Source organism: Callithrix jacchus, chromosome 11, assembly GCF_049354715.1.
Source record: "Callithrix jacchus isolate 240 chromosome 11, calJac240_pri, whole genome shotgun sequence".
Lineage (NCBI taxonomy): Eukaryota > Metazoa > Chordata > Mammalia > Primates > Cebidae > Callithrix > Callithrix jacchus.
Window position 1 is genome coordinate 41,862,896 of NC_133512.1, and position 23,032 is coordinate 41,885,927.

General features: G+C 39.7%; 2 protein-coding genes and 1 pseudogene across 6 annotated transcripts in view; 2 read left to right on the forward strand and 1 right to left on the reverse strand.

The window, feature by feature from the left end:
• Nucleotides 1-1,980, forward strand: part of ANKMY2 (ankyrin repeat and MYND domain containing 2) — a 51,361-nt gene extending 49,381 nt beyond the window's left edge. The window contains exon 12 of one of the 2 annotated variants that reach the window (XR_008473353.2): nucleotides 554-1,980. The gene's annotated coding sequence lies outside the window, so the exon portion shown is untranslated. The remainder of the gene's footprint in view (nucleotides 1-553) is intronic. The other variant, XR_008473352.2, reaches the window with a different exon arrangement.
• Nucleotides 1,981-9,395: 7,415 nt separating this feature from the next.
• Nucleotides 9,396-12,326, forward strand: LOC100409157 (ataxin-2-like protein pseudogene; annotated as a pseudogene).
• The window catches only part of LRRC72 (leucine rich repeat containing 72), a 61,466-nt gene continuing 48,123 nt past the window's right edge, over nucleotides 9,690-23,032 (reverse strand). For 2 of the 4 annotated variants that reach the window (XM_078342632.1, XM_078342630.1), the window contains exons 7-11: nucleotides 22,845-22,997; nucleotides 19,358-19,385; nucleotides 17,999-18,170; nucleotides 12,671-14,256; nucleotides 9,690-9,958 (exon numbers count right to left, since the gene is read on the reverse strand). In XM_078342632.1, coding sequence (XP_078198758.1) covers nucleotides 18,005-18,170; nucleotides 19,358-19,385; nucleotides 22,845-22,997 — 347 coding nt within the window. In that variant the 3' untranslated portion in view covers nucleotides 9,690-9,958; nucleotides 12,671-14,256; nucleotides 17,999-18,004. Of the gene's footprint in view, nucleotides 9,959-12,670; nucleotides 14,257-17,464; nucleotides 18,171-19,357; nucleotides 19,386-22,844; nucleotides 22,998-23,032 lie in introns of those variants that run through there. The other 2 variants (XM_078342631.1, XM_035253714.3) reach the window with 2 other exon arrangements.

The window sequence follows — 23,032 nt, forward strand, 5'->3', positions numbered from 1 at the left end:
AGGAAACGCTATTTGAGCTGTTGAATCCAGTGGGCTCTGACAGAGTCCACACTTGGGGTTTACAAGATCCACTTACATGAGCAAATGCGTTTCCCATTTGAATTTCTGTCACTTAGAACCAAAGAATCCTTATCTTGTGGCAACTAGAAAACAAGCAAATTTTAAAAGTTAAATACATATAAATATAGGTAAAAGAAAAATGAAGGCATATAACTTGAATTTTATGATTATATTCTCTAGAAAATTAACAATGACAGTTCAAATTTCAAATTAGATTTGAGGACTAACCTCTGATAATTTATCTTGCCCAAATTCCTACCTAAGGGGTCTGGGGAGACATACCCTACAAACCATGGATTCTCATCAGATAGGTTTTATTTGACCCTGTATATTGTGACTTGCTTTTCAGTGTGACCTGGCATAACATTATAAGACAAGGAAAAAATATATAACCCCAAAATATATTTATTTGCCATATCTTGAAACTGGGTGGGAAGGATCCACTTCTATAGAGAATCCCTTCCCCACTTTGTTTTCCTTTCTTTCTTTGCAGATCCAGCAGATAATCAACTAACAGCCAGGTGCCCTTTTAGGACTGATAAGAAACATTTTACAACCTGTTCTCTCTCAAGTCTATCTGAGAGATTCCTCTGCACAGCACAATAAAACTTAATCTCCACAATCCTTTATCTTTAACCTGAACATTCCTTTCTATGGATCCCAGAGTTTTAGACAAAGTCAACCAACTGTCAGCTAGAAAATGTTAAAATTTACCAATAGCCTGGAACCCCCTGCTTTGAGTTGTCCCGCCTTTCTGAACCAAACCAATGTATTTCTTAAATGTATTTGATTGATGTCTTATGCCTCTCTCAAATGTATACAACCAAGCTGCACTGGGACCACCTTGGGCACATATCTTAGGACCTCCTGAGGGCTATCATGGGCCATGGTCACTCATATTTGGCTTAGAATAAACCTCTTCGAATATTTTACAGAGCTTGTCTCCTTTCGTTGACAGATTGCCATTATTTTTGTCGCAAAAACCAACACAAGGTATTTTTGCACCTATTTACTGATGTTTATTTTTAAAAAACCTCATATTTAAAATTGGAATAGGGAATGGTTATGTAAATTTTGAAAATATCAAAGCATAATTTCTATGGACAAAGACAATATCTTAATTTAGTAAAAAGAAACTTTCTTCTTCTCATAATTATTTCAGTAGATGAGCAGATTTTACCCCCAAAGGTAGCTCTATCCTGGTTCACAGGGCTGGTTGTATATATCCTTTGAAGTCCTAGTTTTATAAACAGCCAAAGGCAAATGGTGATCATACTTTGCAGCAAATAAATTAGCTAGCTACATAATTGACCATTTCAGGGGAATGTAGCTAGCTAATTCAAATACTCATACAAAACCACTTTATCTGATGAGATTCCAAATGGTTAAGATTTTAATGTGGAAAAAATAATCCCAGGAGAAAACATGAGAAACCCAGAAACCACAAAAGGAAATAAATTTGGCTACATTTAAAACATAATCTGAATATTTTTGCTCTTGGGAAGGTGGAGTGGACATACTTTTCACTATTATTCCCACTAAGGAAAGCTAAAAACCCTGAGCAATTGTATATTAAAAAAATATAAGAAGGCCCTGAAAGTTGGAGAGGTAGTAGACTGGCTAGGGATCCTGGACCCAGCGGTTCCATGTAGCAACACCTACTGAGTTCTCTGGCTTTTCTTCCTGCCTCACATAGCCCAGACTTGGAGCTAAAGAAGCTGGAAAATGGAAACACCAACAGCTACAGACCAAAAAAAGTCCCAACAAAGGCCTGCCAGTCTGCCAGCCTGTCCTGTGGATTTCCAAATCATTGCAGCATCAACTCATACCTGAAGCTCTGGCTGCTCTACCAACTTTGAATTTGCCAGTCCCCACAACGGCATAAACCAATTCCTTAAAATAAATCTCTAGTTCTACATATGCTTGTATTCTTCTGGTTCTGTTTCTCTGGAAAACCCTACCAATAGATCATTTGCCTTAGTCAATTCAAGCTGCTGTCACAGATTACCACAGACTGGGTGGTAAAAACTACAATTACTTATTACTCACAGTTTTGGAGGCTAGAAGTCTAAGATTGGGTTTCCAGCAGGATTGAGTTCTTGGTGAGCATCCTCTTCTTGGTCTACGGAGTACTGTGTTACTTAAGTGGAAGAAGTAGCATAAGCTAGTTCTCTGGTGTCTTCTTATAAGGGAACTAATCCCATTCATGAGGGCGCCACCTTCATGACCTAGATGCCTTCCAAAGGCTCCATTTCCAAATACCATCACAATGGGAATTTGATTTCAACCTTAGAATTTGGGGAGGACACAGACATTCAGTCCATAACACCAAGTATAGTCCCTAAGGGGACAGCTGCCCTTGGGATACGAATAATAGTAATAGCTAACATATATGGAGTACTTTAAGAAAGCCACTTAACTTGACATACCATTATGCAAATTGCTGAGACTTTATGAGGTAACTTATTATTATTGTTTTAAATACAAGGATATCAAAGCCTTGACAGGTCAACTAACTTTTCCATCTAGTAAATGGAACAGCTCAGCTAGATCTGTTGGATTCCAGAGTCCCACTTCCACTTGAGACAGTTTGAATGGGCATCTTGTTGTGTTGGGTTTTTTTCTTCTTCTTTTTTCTCTTTCTCTTCTTTATTTTGAGATAGGGTTTAGCTTTGTCACCCAGGCTGGAGTGCAATGGTGCAATCTCAGCTCACTGCAACTTCTGCTTCCCAGGCTTATGGAATCTTCCCACCTCAGCCTCCCAAGTAGTTGGAACTAAGGGTGCATGCCACTATTCCTGGATTTAATTTTTTTTTTTTTTTTTTGGTAGAGACAGGGTTTTGCCATGTTGCCCAGGCTGGTCTCAGACTCCTGGACTCAAGCAATCCGCACTCCCCACCAGCCTCCCAAAGTGCTGAGATTACAGGGGTGAGCCCACTGCACCCATCTGGGTCTCTTGTTTAAATTAAAGAACTTAATTTAAAATACCCTCTTAATAATGACATATTCTATTTTGGTAGAGTTTTAGGTAACTTAAAGATCATGTCTTCTATTTTGTGTTTCTCCTGAAATGGTATTTCATACAGTGTTTCCCATTTGCAATAATGAAGGGCCATTTATTAGCCCTCCATTGTTCAATAATATATCCAGTATTGAGGAATGCATTCTGAAGCAAATCTTTTTTTTTTTCATGCAGGTGACACAGTTATGTAAAAAGAAAAATAATTTCTACCTCTTACTAGATTAAGTAAAATTTGTTAGACATTTTAAAATTGGAGTAAATATTTCGTTTTCAGCAATTTTGGGATTAAGAATATAATGTCAAAGACTACACATTTGAAAATCATTCTTTTAGTGGTTAACCAAGAGATTATATTAGCCCATCCTTAACTTACTTCGATCTTATTAAAAATTAATGCTTCTTATGTAACCATGGGCCGCCTTAAACCTGATGCCAAATATACTATTTCCGTCATGAAATGTCTTGTTGTCACCCAATGTTATTGCTTGGTGGATCCGGTAGTATTCAGCTAATGATGAATCGCTTTGGTCAAATAGCTACTTGGTCAAGGGTCAGATTCTCAGTTAGTAGTAGAATCCATGGAGCAGCATGCCTAGATGTGCTATTTAAACAGTGGCTATTTCTCTGCCGTAGATGGTGTGGCCTTGTTCAAGAACCCTCAAAACTGCACTGTGACTCTCCTTTCAGTGCTGGCTGGAGACTTCACTGAGGTATCCTGGATTACGCTGGGATATTGTAGTAGTTATCTGTTGCTGTGGAACAAATTATCCCTAAATGTATCAGCTTGAAACAAAAGTAAGCATTATCTCATGATTTCTGCAGGCAAGAAATCTAGAAGCAGCTTAACTGGGTGGTTCTGGTTTGGGATTTGTTTGGCTTGAAGATAAAGTGAAGCTTTCAGCCAGGGCTATAGTCATCTGCATGTCTAACTGGGTCTGCAGGATATGCTTGCTTGTCTGTTAGCAGAAGGCCTTATGCCTTACTGGCTTTTGGAAAGAGGCCTCAGTTCCTCAGAATATCAGCTACGACAGAGGACTGCTTAAGTGTTACAATGACATGGCAGCTGGAATCCCACAATATAAATGATCCAGGAGACAGAGAGTAAGAGCAGTGCCAACCATAATTCCAAAAGATGCAATCCCAAATGCCAAATTCACAGATGTTATTACTTCTAAGATCAAAATCCCTAAAGGTTAAAATTCCTAACATCTAAAATTCCCCAAATCACAATTCGTGCATTTACAGTTGTACACAGGATAGTTGCGGCATAGTAGGCACAACTAGTACCTTGTCCTTTTCCTTATTTGGAAACAAAGTGTGGTTTAAGGAGATGCACATGATGCCAAGCTGACAAGGGGTAGACTTGTGGACTTAATCTTAAGTGTCAATTTAACTGGATTAAGGAATGCCTAGGGACCCTGTAAAGCATTATTTTCAGTATGTCTGTGTATTTCCAGAGGAGATTAGTGTCTGAGTCTGAGTGGATTGCGTGGGGAAGAGCTGCCTTTATTGTTTCTAGTTTTTCAAAGACCATCAAAGAAATGAAAATGCAAGCAAAAAATATAAGAGGCCGGGTGACATGGCTCACACCTGTAATCCCAACACTTTGGGAGACCAAGGCGGACAGCTCACTTGAGGTAAGGAGAGCGATACCAGCCTGGCCAACATGGTGAAACCCCATCTCTACTAAAAATGTAAAAAGTAGCCAGATGTGGTGGGACGTGCCTGTAATCCTAGCTTCTTGGAAGGCTGAGGCAAGAGAATTACTTGAACCCATGAAGGCAGAGGTTGCAGTGAGCTGACATCAGGCCACTGTACTCCAGCCTGGACAGCAGAGCAAGACTTCATCTCAAAAAAAGAAAGAAAGAGAGAGAGAAAAGAAAGAAAGAAAGAAAGAGAAAGAAGAAATAAAGAAAAAGAAAGAAAGGAAAAAGAAAGAAATCTCTCCTGCCAGATTATTCAGTTGTGTACTACTCCTGCCCCTTCACACATAACGTCATGCTTGCCTTTTTAAAAAATGCATGAGAGATAAAAAGAATTCAAGTTCAGAGACCTTCTGAACCAAAGACGTTTGCTGATTTTGAGATTCCTCCAGTGTTACAAAAAATTAAACAGTGACCTATTCTTGGTTAGGGATTTGACTATTGAAGAAGATAGACTTTTTCTACTGAAAATGTAACATAGAAAAACTAGCACATGCTTCACTTTGGCTCATGACTGTGTTGACCAAAATTAAGCCTGTTGAGGCAGAAATAATTTGATAAAAATTTATTGGAAGCTGAATGTGAGGATGGACATGGAAGACCCAACAAAGTTGAGCATGCTCCAAAGTCTGTTACAAGTTGGAATGCTTTTTCATAAGGAAGTTTAGGAGAAGCGATAGGGAATTCTCATATTGGACTTGGCCTTTGTCTTTGGAGAGTACAATACAGAGGTTACCGTCATTGGCTACAGATATCAACATACAGGCTGAAACGTTCTAGGTGCAAGACAATCAATACAACTCCATGATTCAGAAACAAATCAGCAAAACTTTATGATTTAGAAACAAACCAGTGTCCTTTTCAATATAAGTCATGTATTAATCAGTAAACAACAGTTTGAGTAACTCACAATAAGATTTGAAGGAGTAACAATACAATTCTTTACTCCAGTACAGGAAGTAAGCTGTGAATCACGACTTTCCCCAGGCAGTTAATTTGGAAACCTGCCAAATGTGACCTGTAAGTTGTCAGATGGCACATTCAAAACTGTCCCCACTGTGTTTTAATCAACTAGGTACTATTCATGGCCCTACTGGATCTGAAAATTACAGAAATTATCCATTTATTTATGTATTTATGACTGGAAAAAGTGAAGCACTTTATAAATGCTTATTTGAAGATTTGGTAGAGTTTCCAGGAAAAAAAAAAAAAAGGATTCCAATTAAACTCCCAAACCATAATGACAGATTCAGAATTAGGTATGAACAAGCCTTTTAAAAGTGAATTTCAAGAAGTTATCAATAAAGATTGTTTTTCCCAATCAGTCGGACGCTTTTGGCAAAGAAGAAAAAATTAGATGAGTGGATTGGTCGCATAATACAGCAACGACAAAAACTTGAGTTTAAAAATTTGTCTGCATTGGCATTCTTTCCAGCTGTGAAATTCCAGGAGCCTTTAATAGCTTTCTCTGCATTTGCCTGGAGAAGCCAGTAAAATTACTGACTTGTTTAAAAATAATTATGTGCACAGTAGGACAGGAAAACACTTACCCAACAGTTTTCCTGTTCCATCACCAATATTATTTCTGCCAAATTAGTGGTCTATAAGCGCATACAGAACAGATTCTGAGCACCCCAGACAACACAGAAACATGGTACAGAAGATGGGAAAATTTAAAAGGGAATGCTCATGTGAATGTCTATTGAATCATAGAAGCATTTCAGAAAGAGCAGCACCACATTGAAAATGAATTGGGGGCAGGTGCATGATCACGATTCATTGCAGCCTCGACCTCCCTGGGCTCAGGTGATTCTTCTATCTCAGTCTCCCAAGTAGCTGGGACTACAGGGATCACTTGAGCCAGGAAGGTCAAGACTGCAATGAGCTGTGATTTTGCCATTGCCCTCCAGCATGAGTGACAAAGGGAGAGCCTGTCTCAGAGGCAGAGAGAGACAGACAGACAGACAGAACAATTAATTGTGATCTTAATTACCTTTTACTTTTGTTCACTTCCACTTGTTTATTGTCATTGTTTTTTTTTGTTGTTGTTGTTATTATTGTTATTTATTAATTAATTTATTTTTGACTAGGGTCTCACTCTGTTACCCAGGCTCCAGGTCCTAGGCTCAAACAATCCTCCCACCTTGGTCTCCCAAACTTCTGGGATTACAGGCATGAGCCACCATGCCTGGCTTGGTCATATTTTTTATGTATTGATTCCTTCCAGTCCATGTTTCAGTCCAGATGCATAGTGATAATTCAAGGATTGAAAACAAAAATTTTGAGACAGATCAATCTCACGAACCTGCCTTTCTTTTCTAGTGGTACAAGCCCCATTGAGTGAAGTGCTCCTAATCTCTGGTGAATTTAAATACTATAAAAGCATTGCTGTATTTAAGTTTGTGCACTGAAGATTTTTCTAGTCCTAGAATCAATCCTAGAGATCAATCTAGCTGTATAGTCTCGATCAATCACAAGGGATCAATAAGTCTTTTTCCTTATTCTATGTGCCTTTTTTGAAAGGGCCTTGATTTGCATTTGCTGCTTACATACAGCAATTGGTCTGATTTTTTTTTTAATATTCAGGTACATGTGCTTGTTTCTTAAATGAGCGTACTGAACTCTGGTGGGAAGTGGGTTTCCAGTGTACCTAATACCTACATAATGAACATTGTATCCCACGGGTAATTTTTTCATCCCTTGCCCCTTCCCACTCTCCTCCCTTCCAGAATCCCTGAGTGTCTATTATTTCCATCTTTATGACCATGTGTACGTACTGTTTTGCTCCCACTTACAACTGAGAAAGTGCAAGATTTGCTTTTCTGCTTTGAAGTTAGTTCATTAAGTATAACGGCCTCCAGCTCCATCCATGTTGCTTTAAAAGCCAGAAAATCATTGTTTCTCATAGCTGCATCATTGGAGAATTTTAACATTTTATTCGATGCTCTCTCTCTCTCTCTCTCTTTCTCTCTCTCTTTCTTTCTTTTTGCATCTCAAATGACACAAACCAAAGTTTGTTGTTGAGATAAGGTCTCATTCTGTCACCAAAACTGCAGTGTAGTGGGAATGATCCTACCTCACTACATCCTCAGACTTCCTGCCCAATAATATATGAGGTTCCCAATAATACATGAGGTTAGAAGAAATTATTTAGACAGATAGTGAGCATAAGGAAGTCCTCGGTAATGTTTTCCTTCTAATGAAAATCGCCCCCAAATTATTCTCTTTTCTAACAAAGAGCAGCCAGTAAAATCGAGCTGCAGACATAGACAAGCAAGCTAGAAGCTTGTAGGGTTGAATGCCAGCAGCTGTGCCAACAGGAAAAGGCCACCTGGGACTAGGAATGTTCAAATGGTGACTCCATCTTCCCTTTTCCTTTCTAATCGCTTGTACAGTAGGGAAAAGACAACATGGAGCGGCCAAGGGGAAAGTTCATTTGCATAATAAGATTAGAGTAGGGCAGCCAGCTTCCCAGAGCACTATGTAAATATCGCACTTGGTTCAATGAGTCTGTAGGCCCTATGTAAATCAGGCACCGCCTCCTCAAGCCCGTCTATAAAATCCGATGCGCTTTGCTGTGGTCTGGAAGTCCCATTCTGAAACCCCCTCATTTGCAAGAGAGAGAGAGCTGTTCTCCTTTCTCTTTCTGCTGCCTATTAAACCTCTACTCCTAAACCACTTCTTGTGTCCCTATACTCGATTTCCTTGGTGAAACAATGAACTCCAGGTATTTGCCCCAGACAATGATGTGGCTTCACTGAGTTGGGCTGGGTGTGAAGCCTGGGCCCCCCACTGCGCCTGGATTTTTCTTTTTATTTTTTTAAAGGACTGGGCTCATTTTTCCAATGTTTTTGCTCAGGCTGGTCTCCTGGCCTTTTTTTTTTTTTTTTTTTTTTTTTTGGCTATTGCTACATAGCTGTTCTATGTAGAAGAAATCTGTCTTTACAAGAAAGGCAGAGGGGGATAATCCTTGGAACTTTTCCTTTCAAATGTAGCATCTGGTTGTTAAATGAGCATCTGTAAAATGGAAAATATTAAAATATAAAAATATAAAAATAAAAAAAGAGAGAGAAGGAAATGAATGGGAACATACTCTACAAGGAGAGCCACGCCTAAGAGAAAAAAGCAGCTATTCATCAAGATGCAATACTGATAGATGACAGAGGCCAACAAATGCCTATGCAGATAAGGAAGGGTCCCTGGAGAATCTCCTACCCGCCCCACAAGTGTTTATACCAGATGTTTTTGTGCAAATAAGGGAACCTGCACAGGGTCTTGCCTGGGCATGCCTGCAAGGGACTGAGGCCCAAATGCACTGGGGGAATGGGGTGGAGCCACCAGGATTCGTGCTTACCTCAGGGAGAAGCCGGGACTCTTCAACTCACGTGTGGTGTTCTGGCATTCAATTTGTGAGGTGGAAATCTGCATGCAGGACTCCTCTTTTTGTCAAAAGCTTTCCTTTCACTTAATAAATTCCGCCCTCCTCACCTTTCAACGTGTCTGCGTGCCTAATTTTTCCTGGTTGTGAGACAAGAACCGGGATTTAGCTCAACTAAGGAGCAAAAATATCCTGCATCAACACTTCAAAATATAAATAATAATTGTGGCTCTCTCCATCCCTGACACCACAGGGCTCCCCCTGCCCACCAATGGCAGCCCGGTTGCTGGATCCCTCTCGCTTCCCGCACACTCCTGCAGGGCTCCAGCCCCGGCTCCCTCTCTCCTTCCCTTCCCTCTAATTCCTCTTCCTGCTGCCATCATGTTGAAGCTTCAGCCACCACAACAGCCCTCCCAACCCAAAGGCATCTTCTTGGTGCCGCAGCACCAGGAGTGGCCGGGAGCTGCCAACATCGGCAACACCAGGGGACAGAGGACAGGAAAGGGACCCTCCCGCCCCATAGTCACCTTTGTTTGAAGGCATCTACAACAATTCCAGAATGCTGCATTTCCTCGCAGCATTGTGAGGCTCCACTTGTGATGTAAAGGTGAAAAATGGCGCCAACTCTGACGGTATCTTCAAGACGCTGAGCTCAAAGTTTGAACTAGCAGCGGATGCTGTGCAGCAGAGAGCATCTGAGCCAGCAGGGGGCCGTCGTTGGGAGGACATCGTGGACACCACGGTGTTGAAGCCAGGGGATGTCATCCTCGTTCTCTTCCGAAACATTGACTTCAGCTACGCTACCAAAGACAAGTTCAGCCATGTAACCATTGCCAAGAACTCGAAAGTGAATGGGGAACACAAAGAGAAGGTGCTTCGGCGATGGGAGGGGGTGGTGACAGCAGCAGTGACGACTATGACCTCGAGTCCTACATGTTCAGTGTATGGGACCCCAATGAAATGTTCAAGTTCAATGAGGAGAATTACGGTGTGAAGACCACCTATGATAGCAGTCTTTCTTTTTGTACGGTGCTCTTAGAAAAGGACAACTTGAAAGAGTTTCATAAGTGACAGCTGCGTGCGGCCTAGCTGGCTTGAGAAATTGAATCAAACTCCCAGTACCGTACTGAAGAGAAGCACTGTGTGGTCCAGCGGCAGGGCTCTCGGTGGGACAGCCCCAGCTTGGCATCCAGGGAGGGAATGTGTATCCCTCTGCCTTGAGGAGTCCAGAAAGGTCCCCGGGGAGGAGTTTGATGCAGCAGCTCTTGGAGCAGTCAGCCTGTCCTTAGCTTTTCGCCACTTTGTGGCCCTCACCCATCTGGACAATAGCAGCCCTGGACCAGGTTCTGAGGCCTGTGTATCAATGGAGGCCCTTCCTGCATGTCTCCAAAGGCACAGTAACCTCTGAGAGGTGCGGAGACTTAGTCTTCGCCCAATAATAGGCATTCTGGAGAAACTTCTGTTCCACTTCCTCCTGCAGTGGGCCAGATGTATCCCCCACATTCTCCCAAATCTGCTGCCCCTGCCCCAATCTCAGCTTCCTGTCTGAAGCCTCCCATCGGTTTGGCAGTGCCAATCTCTTCAGCCTCTTTTCCTGTGACCTCATCAGTCTCAGATTCTGGAGTGGGCTCCATTTCCCCAGCTTCTCCAAAGATTTCTCTGGACCCCACAGGTGTAAAAGAACTCTCTGCCAAGGAACCTGGGAGAACTCTGGAGCTGCAGGAGCTGGCCTGGATAGCTGAGAAAGTCCCTGGTCTTCAGAATGAAAGTTTGGGGCCCAGTTTAAGCTTCAGCCCAGCAGCTCCTCTGAGAATAGCCTGGATCCTTTTCCTCTTGGGATTTTTTTTTTTTTTTTTTTTTTTGAGACAGAGTTTCACTGTTGTTACCCAGGCTGGAGTGCAATGGCACAATCTCGGCTCACCGCAACCTCCACCTCCTGGGTTCAAGCAATTCTGCCTCAGCCTCCCGAGTAGCTGGGACTACAGGTGCACGCCACCATGCTCAGCTAATTTCTGTATTTTTAGTAGAGACGGGGTTTCACCTTGTTGACCAGGATGGTCTCGATCTCTTGACCTCATGGTCCACCCGCCTTGGCCTCCCAAAGTGCTGGGATTATAGGCATGAGCCACCGTGCCCGGCCTCCTCCTGGGATCTTAAAGGAAGAGGCCAAAGGAAAGGAGAAGGCTGATCGTCTGTTGACTTCAGAGACAATGGGGTCCCCTGTCTCCTTCAAGAGAGAATCTATATCAGATAAGGAGGACAAACCATTTCTGGCACCAGCAGGAGGCACTGAGGGGTCAGAGCAGACCTCACCACCTTGCCCAAGCCAAACTGGCAGCACCCCTGGTGGACCTCATCAAGGGAGAGGACAAGGATGAGGGCCCTATTGCTGAACAAGTAAAGAAATAAACATGGAACCCCAGTGCCAAGGAGTTCAATCCCACAAAGCCTCTGCTGTCTGTGAATAAATCCACCAGTACCCCAACTTCTCCAGGGCCCCAGACTCATTCAACTCCCTCCATCCCAGTGCTGACGGCAAGATAGAGTAGGTTATACAGTCTTTAGTACATCTCCTACATACCTCAGATCCATATAGGACTGGCTATGGGGCACCTCAGATATATTTGTATCCTGCATCCAATTCAGTGCCTAGGAAGCAGGGAAAGTACTGGGAAGCAAAAGGCTCCTTGCTTCCACAGAGCTCAGACCAATGCCAGCCAGCCTCAGCCATGCCAATGATGCAGGCCTCTGTGGCTGCTGGCCTGCCTCTGGTGTCTGCCATGCCCTATTCTTCCTACATCCCCTACAACCCTCCGCAGTTCTCAGGCCAGCCTGCCACGATGCAGCCCATGGCCCACTACCCCTCACAGCTGGCATTTGCCCCCATGCTTCTGAGCAACCCACGCATGCTGATGCTGGGCAGCCATCCCCAGGCCATCGTGTCCTCCTTCATTCCCAGTACCCTTCTGCGGAGCGGCCCACCCCCCAAGCCCTTTATGCCACTGTTCACCAGGCCCTACCCACACTATGCCATGCAGCTCCATGCCCCCAGCCATAGCTGGCTACCATGCCTACTGGGAGCCAGCCAGAGTCCCAGCATGCAGCCCCCAGTCCCATCTAGCATCAGGTAGGGCAGCCCCCACAACTGGGCAGTGTTCTGTAGATATAATATTTCTCAAACAAATCTCGAGACATTTTTGATCAGTCTCAATGAAAGACTTAGGTTGTCTTTCTTTTTATTTATTTATTTATCTTTATTTTATTTTTTTTTATTGCATTTTAGGTTTGGGGGTACCTGGAAGAACATGCAAGATTGTTGCATAGGTACACACGTGGCAGTGTGATTTGCTGCCTTCCTCCCCTTCACCTATATCTGGCATTTCTCCCCGTGCTATCTCTCCCCAACTCCTCACCCCCCCACTGTCCCTCCACTACTTCCCCCAAACAGACCCCAGTGTGTAGTGCTCCCCTCCCTGTGTCCACGTGTTCTCATTGTTCAACACCCACCTGTAAGTGAGAACATGCGGTGTTTGATTTTCTGTTCTTGTGTCAGTTTGCTGAGAATGATGGTCTCCAGGTTCATCCATGTCCCTACAAAGGACATGAACTCATTGTTTTTGGTGGCTGCATAATATTCCATGGTATATATGTGCCACATTTTCCCTGTCCAGTCTATCATCAATGGGCATTTGGGTTGGTTCTGGGTCTTTGCTATTGTAAACTGTGCTGCAACGAACATTCGTGTGCATGTGCCCTTATAGTAGAACAATTTATAGTTCTTTGGATATATACCCAGTAATGGGATTGCTGGGTCAAATGGAATTTCTATTTCTAGGTCCTTGAGGAATTGCCACACTGTCTTCCACAATGGTTGAACTAATTTACACTCCCACCAGCAGTGTAAAAGTGTTCCTATTTCTCCACATCCTCTCCAGCATCTGTTGTCTCCAGATTTTTTAATGATCGCCATTCTAACTGGCATGAAATGGTATCTCAATGTAGTTTTGATTTGCATTTCACTAATGACCAGTGATGATGAGCATTTTTTCATATGTTTGTTGGCCTCATGTATGTCTTCTTTTGTAAAGTGTCTGTTCATATCCTTTGCCCTCTTTTGAATGGGCTTGTTTTTTTTTCTTGTAAATTTGTTTTAGTTCTTTGTAAATTCTGTATATCAGCTGTTTGTCAGATGGGTAGACTGCAAAAAATTTTTTCCCATTCTGTTGGTTGCCGATTCACTCTAATAACTGTTTCTTTTGCTGTGCAGAAGCTGTGGAGTTTGATTAGGTCCCATTTGTCTATTTTGGCTTTTGCTGCCAATGCTTTTGGTGTTTTGTTCATGAAGTCCTTGCCTACTCCTATGTCCTGAATGGTTTTGCCTAGATTTTCTTCTAGGGTTTTTATGGTGTTAGGCCTTATGTTTAAGTCTTTAATCCATCTGGAGTTAATTTTAGTATAAGGTGTCAGGAAAGGGTCCAGTTTCTGCTTTCTGCACTTGGCTAGCCAGTTTTCCCAACACCATTTATTAAACCGGGACTCCTTTCCCCATTGCTTGTTTTTGTCAGGTTTGTCAAAGACCAGATGGTTGTAGATATGTTGCATTGCCTCTGAGGCCTCTGTTCTGTTCCATTGGTCTATATCTCTGTTTTGGTACCAGTACCATGCTGTTTTGATTACTGTAGCCTTGTAGTATAATTTGAAGTTTGGTAGTGTGATGCCTCCGGCTTTGTTCTTTTTGTTTAGAATTGACTTGGCTATGCAGGCTCTCTTTTGGTTCCATATGAAGTTTAAGGTGGTTTTTTTCCAGTTCGGTGAAGAAGGTCATTGGTAGCTTGATGGGGATAGCATGGAATCTGTAAATTACTTTGGGCAGTATGACCATTTTCACGATATTGATTCTTCCTAACCATGAGCACAGAATGTTTCTCCATCTGTTTGTGTCCTCTCTTATTTTGTTGAGCAGTGATTTGTAGTTCTCCTTGAAGAGGTCCCTTACATTCCTTGTTAGTTGTATTCCTAGGTGTTTTATTCTCTTTGTAGGTTGTCTTTCAATGAGACTGATCAAAATGATTCTTCCACAGTGGTGTGGAAGACTGCAATGATAAAGCCAAGTGCACAGAATTACTAGCCGTGGTGATAGGCATTTATAAATTTTGCTTTTTGACCTATTTCTTTATGAATATGGTCTATCTACTCATAACTTTTATACTTGTGCAACCATCATTAGTATACCCGAGTCCTTATGCTTGCAAAAATGTGTATGTCATTATTGTCTATTTTATTGTATAAAGTGGCCTATAAAATGTTCTGTAGATATAATGTTTCTCAAACAAATCCTGTATTAAAAATGTAAATAAATGTATTTAAAAATTTTTTTTATTTTTCCAGAATTACATTTTTGAGACTATGTCTTTTGGATTATGGCCCAAACCCAGGCAAGAGAATGTCTCAATTCTTTCTATCACCTAATCTTGGAAGCCACATACAACCACTTTTGTCATGATATCAGCCACTTACCCACATGAATGGTCAAACTTTTGCTTTTTCTTTACTCTAGCTGCAAACTTCTTCCAGGGACCATATCTGAATTTTTAGTCTCTGGCTGTGCACGTTATGATAAGTACCCACAGTTGAATGAAGGCTGTAGATTCTCAATGTAAATCCACTATTCCTTCTAGGCTTTCATCTCTTGCCTATTTTGATTCCAGTCTACTTCCACAGTGTGTCTGTGTTTCCCAAGCACCATCAGCTAGAGGGAGATGTCACTCTGCTTTTTGTAAGCTTTTTATCTAGCTCCTTAGGGAAAGCCAGTAATGAATTTGAGTTACCTTCAATGTCCACTTTTATCACTCAGTACTAGGCAACTGCTGAAAGTGTTGGATTTTTTGTTTTTTTCTCCTGAGGAGCAAGTTTCTGGCTACACCAAACCCAGGTCATTAGCCAGAACTGGCAAATATCTCCAGAGATGAGAGTAAAAAATAGTACACTAAATAAGTTAATTGTGTCATAGTCTTACAATGATATACTATATAGCAGTAAGACTGATAGAATCGGGAATGATCCAAGATGGCCGATCGTTAACATCTCGGGATTGCAGCTCCCAGTGAAAGCTCAGAGAACGAGAGGACGCCACACTTTCAGACAAATTTTGGTCACTCATGAAGCAGAAGATTCCCAGTGGAGGAGCTGCACGGGTCGCCAGCACGACTCTTGTGGCCGGCGCAGCGGTTTTGCTGGCCCCTTGGCGCGGCAGCTCTTGGTGCAGAGTAAACGGGACTGGTTCTCCTTCTGACCAACGTTTGGAGCTCCGGGAAGGCAGAGTCGCCTATTACGGACTCAAGAAGGAAGCCAGACTGGAGATTCCCGGGCAGAAAAGCACCATCAGTCTTAATGCCGCTGTTCTGGCTGGTGCAATGGGTTGCTCATATTTCAGCCCTGGGAATTAACAACTTGGAAGTCCACTCAGAGACCTAATTGGAAAGTTGGTAATTACAACGATGACAGGTGGATAAATTTACAATGATGGGAAGAAACCAGCATAAAAAGGCTGAGAATACTCAAAATCAGAAAGCCCCTCCCTCTAAAGAGGATCACAGTTCCTCACCAACAAGGGAACAAGGCTTGATGGAGAATGAGTGCATCCCATTAACAGAATCAGGCTTCAGAAGATGGATAATAAGAAACCTCTGTGAGTTAACATGTTGTAGCCCAATGTAAAGAAACTAAGAACTCTGAAAAAAGTTTGACAAAATCCTAATGAGAATAGACAACTTAGAGAGGAATATAAGTGAATTAATGGAACTGAAGAATGCAATACAGGAACTCTGAGAAGTATGCACAGGTTTAAACACTCAAATTGTTCAAGCAGAAGAAAGGATATCAGAGGTCGAAGTCCAACTTAATGAAATTAAACAAGAAGAAAAGATTAGAGAAAAAAGGATAAAAAGGAATGAACAGAGTCTCCAAGAAATGTGGGACTATGTGACAGAGAGAATGGATCCAAGCTGGAAAATATTCTTCAGGATATTATTCAGGAAAATTTTCCTAAACTAGCAAAGCAGGACAATATTCAACCCCAGGTAATACAGAGAACACCACAAAGATATTCCTCAAGAAGAGCAACCCCAAGGCACATAATCGTTAGATTCACCAGGGTTGAAACGAAGGAGAAAATACTAAGGGCAGCCAGAGAGAAAGGTCAGGTTACCCACAAAGGCAAGCCTATCAGACTTACAGCAGATCTCTCAGCAGAAACTCTACAAGCCAGAAGAGAGTGGGGGCCAATATTCAACATCCTTAAAGAACAGAACTTTCAGCCCAGAATTTCATATCCAGCCAAACTAAGCTTCACAACTGAAGGACAAATAAAATCTTTTATGAACAAGCAAGTACTCAGAGATTTTATTACCACCAGACCTGCTTTACAAGAGCTTCTGAAAGAAGCATTACACATAGAAAGAAACAACCAGTATTAGCCTTTCTAAAAATATACCAAAAAGTCAAGAGCATCAACATAAAGAAGAATTTACATCAACGAATGGATAAAATAGCCAGTTAACATCAAATGGCAGTAATCCTAAATTTAAATCGACTAAATCCCCCAATCAAAAGACACAGCCAAAACCCAACGGTATGCTACATCCAGACCTGTTTCACATGCAAGGATACACAAAGACTCAAAACAAAGGGATGGAGAAAGATTTACCAACCAAATGGAGAGCAAAAATAAACAAATAAATAAAAAGCAGGAGTTGCAATTCTCATATCTGATAAAATAGATTTTAAAGCAACAAAGATATAGTGGTAAAAGGATCAATGCAACAAGAGCTAACAATCCTAACACCCAGATACATAGAGACTTAGACTCAATGAGACAGAAAATTAATAAAGATATCAAGGACTCGAACTCAGATCTGGAACAAGTAAACTTAATAAATATTTATAGAGCTCTCCACTTTAAATACACAAAATATACATTCTTGTCAATACCACATCACACCTACTCATAGGTTTAAATGAAATATTGATTGGCCATTATTAATACTCATTTTTTTAGAATAAAGCAACATTTCCATTCTCTCTCCCTCTTCTTCTTCCTCTTTCTTCCTCTCCTTCACTCCTTTTTTTTCTTTCCTTCTCTCAAAAAAAGAAAAAAAGAAATCAACTTGTAGACCTCTAGATCCAGGTCGGCAATGTCTCTCTCATTGCCTGATTTCCTTCCTTCCCTTCTCTCCCTTCCTCCCTCCCTTCCTTCCTCCCTCCTTTCCACCTTTCCTCCCTTCCTGCCTTCCTCCCTTCCTCCCTTCCAAAAAAAATTTTTTTTAATAAATAAATAAATAAAAAGACTGATAGAATCATTGCTACTAGCAATGACAGGGATGAATCTTACAACGTCAAGTGAAAGAAGCCAGATACAAAATATTTACTTCTAAGATGCCATTTATATGGCTTTTGCAATCAGACGTAATTAATTTATTGTCTAGAAATCAGGAGAGTGATTACTTTGGAAGGCTGAGTAGTGACTAACACAGGAAGAAGGGAGCTTTTAGAGTCCTGATAATGTTCTATTTCTTGATCTAGAATGGTAGTTACATAAACATGTTCAATTTTTGAAAATTCCTTGAGCTGAACACTTAGGAATTACATACATTTCTGTATACATTTTTACTTCAACAACTTTATATTTAAAAACCTAAAATGTAGGAATTACTTTTCATCATTGGTGTTTCTGTTTACATTTAAATGTCTCAAATAATATCATAGTAAGTATGTAATATTCTAAGTGACAGGGAACTTTAATATACAACTGAAAACCACTAAGATTTCTAGAAATACCAGGGCTTATCTCAGTGTAACTGTGAGCATCTGAGCAGGTTCTGGGCCTTCCTCTTCAAGGTATCTTTCCTCTCGTGTTGGAACTGTGTCCCAGTTCATACAGGAAAAAGTCATCACTGATCTCTTCATGGACCTGACAAAAACAGCATCTTCTGGGTCGTCAAACACAGTTCTGCAAAAATAGCAATTATGTCAGAAAAAAATCAATCAAAAATGAAAATTTGACCAAAGTAAAATTTTTATTTAAATGAATTAATGCTATGTTTTTCTGTGTTATTTTCAGTATAGTACCACTAACAAATAATTTGCAGGCTCCACTGACAAATGACTTTCAGAGTAAGTGGCACTTTTTATAGTATATATTGTTTATTTTATAAATAAGGTATCTGAACATATTTGGGGATCAACTATTACAGTTTAGGTCTCACATACTCCTGTAGTAATGTTTTAAAACCAAGTTAAAAGGGATGGTTAAAAGATTTATTGATATATGCATATTATTAAATTCATTATATTGCTGTTATTTTTTATATTATGCCATATTTTATAAATGTACATAGAGATAATATTCAATACTGTATCTAAAGAAAATGAAAAAATAAAAAAAAATGATGACTTTAAATTCATCAGTATTCCTCAATTTGAAAAGTCTTCCATAGTGAGGTGCTTGCTTTTGGAAATGTATATTCCAATGAGTATAAAATGTTAATCTACATGATAATCACTATGACTTAACATATTTAGAGAATAACTAAACAAGGGATGTAAAACCTGACTTTCAGAATAGCTAATAGTTAAGGTTTATTTTTTATTTTTTTATTTTTTGAGACGGAGTCTCACTCTGTTGCCCAGGCTAGAGTGCAGTGGCACAATCTAGGCTCACTGCAACATCTGCCTCCTAGGTTCAAGCAATTCTCCTGCCTCAGCATCCCGAGTAGCTGGGATTATAGGACTCTGCCACCAGGCCCGACCAATTTTTTCTGTTTTTAGTGGAGACAGGTTTTCACCATGTTGGCCAGGCTGGTCTCAGAATCCTAACCTGAGGTGATCCACCCACCTTGGCCACACAAAGTACAGGGATTACAAGTGTGAGCCACTGCACCTGACCAAGCTTTATTTTTTTAAGCATCAAATTATCTTTTTACTTATTTGGGATTTCCATAGTAATATTAATAGTCTAAATATGTCAAATATGAATACAGAGCTTGAACTCATGTATCACAGAAAGACCTAGCAATTTTTCTCATCTATTGAAGAGTGAGTCATTTTTAAAATGCATTTTAGAAAATAGAGGTGATTTAAAGGGACAATACAATTATGAAATAATATGATAATAAAAGTATAGATAAAATTACTTACTTGTCTACATTATTTGCAAATGCAAAATCTAAAAAAAATACATTTTAAAGTTAGAATTTTAAAATATTTATCCAGTATTTTAAAACAATGGAACAATGCTATAAAGGAAAAGTATTCTGTTTTCAAGTTATCCTTTACACAAATAGTTCAATCTGTCAAAAATGCCCTTTTATCAATCTCCAAACTGAAACTTTCTCTTAGATATATTGGGTTTTGCCTTAGGTTTTGAGGCAAATTTTTTAATACAATGCAAATCTCAAAACCCTGAGAACAGAAAGCTTAGTCAATTTATAATGTACCAATGGAATCCAAGTGGGAATTTTTAATATTTAAGATACTGAGGCTGATATGCAAAAACCGATCCTTTTTCTTCTGAAAGGCACATGCATCTGTAAAAGGACTAAAAGTCCAAATGAGGAGAAATATTTACGAACATTTTAACCATTTGGATTTTTGGCATTAACTTCAAAGAAACAGAATAAACAAATACTAGATTACAAGAATCTAGATGTTCCTAGCTGTGAAACTCCAAGATAAGTCCTCAAAACCCGGATTTCTTATGATGTCTTCCAGATACCGTCATTGCTTTGTTGATTTCTCTCCAGAAAGCCTAGTGCCTGTCCAGAGATGGAGTTTACCAGCACCTGTTGCACCAGTAAAGCCCACAGTATGAGCTTTTGCCATTCCACAAGGAGCAGCAAGCACACAGTCTCTCCACCTTAGAATTCATGGCATTATTCCCTTCACAAGTGGCTGATAAAAGTCTCTCAGTGCGTTTTTGATCATTATAGCTTCTTTCTTTTCTACATTTTTCTCCCAGCTTTATTAAGGTATAACTGACAAATAAAAACTGTATGTCTTTAAGGTTGAAAACTTGACATTTAATATACATATTCATTGTGATCACTGTGAAATAATTAGCACACTCAATATAATTAACATATTCATCAGCCAGACAGTTGCCATTTTTTGTGTGTACGTGGTGAGAACACTTAAGATCTACCCTCTTAGTAAATTTCAAGTATACAATATGGCTAACTGTAGTCATAGTACATAAGATCTTCAGAATGTATTCATTTGTGTAACACAATTTAAACGTTGTACCTTTTGATTAACATCTCCCATTTCCCCTTTCCCACAGCACCTGGAAACCACCATTCTACTCTCTGCTTTTATGAGTTCGACTATTTTAGATTCCATATATAAGTGAGATCATGCAGTATTTGTTCTTCTGTGTCTGCCTTATTTCACTTAGCATAATCCTCTCCAGTTTCATCCATATTGTCAGAAAATGAAAGAATTTTCCTGTTCTTTTCTATATTTTTAATTACAAAAAGTACATATTTTACTTCTAATGAATATAAACAATAAACAAAATAACGAGTAAAAAGGAAAATTTTCCTTTAACCTTTCCACTTCCTCTTATTACTGTTAATATTACTATTAAAAGTTTTGTTTGTATGTTTCCATATGTCACACATGTACTCACACATATACATATGTTTCCTATATGTCACACATGTACTCACACATATACATAGAGATTTGTTTGTTAACCAAATTCTAATTTTGTTATTACTTTATAGTATACAACTTTTTCAATGTGTATGTGGTTTTTCATTTGTTTGTTTTGAGGTGGCAAGGAGGAGAGCTTATGCTTGCATGTCTGAGATAAGACCTATCTCAAGGGTATTCCAAAATAACCCCACAATAAATGCTTTCATGCCCTTCACACATCTCATGTTTGTCATGGCCTACATTTCTCATGTATGCACACACTAATATGACCAGGTTTATCACTACACATTCTTTAGGACTCAACAATTCAGAGAAGATCCTGTGAAAAGAACGTTTGCCTAGTAACTGAATCTCCACCAATGAAGTTGTGGCTTTGGGCCTCTGGAATCAATGAGCTGTGCTTTCAAGAGGCTTATGTGAACTCTTTTTTTCTGAGATGGAGTCTCGCTCTGTTGCCCAGGCTGGAGTACATTGGCATGATGTTAGCTCACTGCAACCTCCACCTCCCAGGTGCAAATTCTCCTGCCTCAGCCTCCCAAGTAGCTGGAATTATAGGTGCCACCACCACACCTGGACAATTTTTGCATTTTTAGTAGAGACTGGTTTTCGCCATGTTGTCCAGACTGGTCTCAAACTCCTGACCTCAGATGATCTGTCCGCCTTGGCCTCCCAAAGTGCTGGGATTACAGGAGCGAGCCATTGCATCCAGCCACTTTTTGCCAAATAAAAACCTTCCTTCCAGTCCCTTCCTCTCTTGCAGAGGCTTGCCTGTACATCCAGAGTTATAATTCTTTTTGCTTACTCCAAAATAAATTCATTATCTTAAGAGATATTTTTCTCTGATGTCTTTTTTTAGGACAGGAGTGAAATGTAATGATGTCTGCTACTGAAACATTTAAGTCCTTCTGCAATACATTGATTTTCCAATTTACACTGTAGTTGGAAATGACAAATGAAGACGTCCTTAAATAAAGCTTCAATATTATCTTCTGTTCAATTTCTCTCTATAATTTGTTTTTCAGGAATTACTACTACTCTATTGGACCCTCTCTTTCTAATGTCTCTCCTTTTCTCAATATCTGACTCATATCTATCACTTTCATTCTCTATGTAGCATTCTGGGTAATTTCTTCCAAACTATTTTTCAATTCAATTTCTCCTTTATTTCTAGATAATTGATTTGGTTCTTTTAAAAGATATATTGTCTCTTTGGCAAAGTATCATAAAGAAAAGGATTTTGCCTTTGCATCTTTTATTCATCCACCCTCTCTTCCTTCCTGGAATGAAGATGTGAGGCTTGGTGGTATACCAGCCACTTTGCAATCATAAAGCAGAACAAAAGACAGATGACATCATAGAACTTTACACTAACCCTAGACACCCTATTTGTGTATTCTTTGCTGTCTGAGAAAACTAAACCCCATTTTTTTTTGCATTTCTGTTACAAATAAGAAATTAAATTCCTACTAATGAAACATCCTGAAAATATACAAGTTATACTTGCATATAATGACCCTGTATGTGAGCATAATCAAAATATTACCAGTACTTATTTCTGGATGGCAGAATTGCAGATGATCTTTATTTCTTCTTCATATTTTTTCTATATTGTCAAAAATTATTTAACCTTAATTGGTAAAATCATTCATGTTAGTCATAATAAAAATAATGATAGCTTACATATTGAACCCTTTTTACTGTGTTAAATAATGGGCTAGAGGCTTCAATGTATTATCTCATTATTATCACAGCACTTCATTTAATTTAACATGCATGAGTGAGGATGAAAATTAAACACCTACTTTAACTGGACTAAAAGTATTATAAATTTAGCAAATATATTAGAAATTATTCCATTATATAGATACTTAACTTTATTGTAAATTGTAGTTGTTATTATTATAATCAAATTACCCAAAAGTTTGAAGAGTTTTAAATTTCGTAACTTTTTTTTTTTCTTGCAAAATACCTGAAGGTACTCTCTGGGCTGGTTTTTGCTTAAATGGTGATTTAGGATCCCATGAAGCATCTACTTTTCCTCCGAATGCTATTGATTGAACAACATGAGCCTTTTTATGGTTAAAAATGGTAATCATTGATCTTCTTTCTTTTTCTGTAACTTCTGATAAATGCAAAAAGTAATATTACTGCATAGCA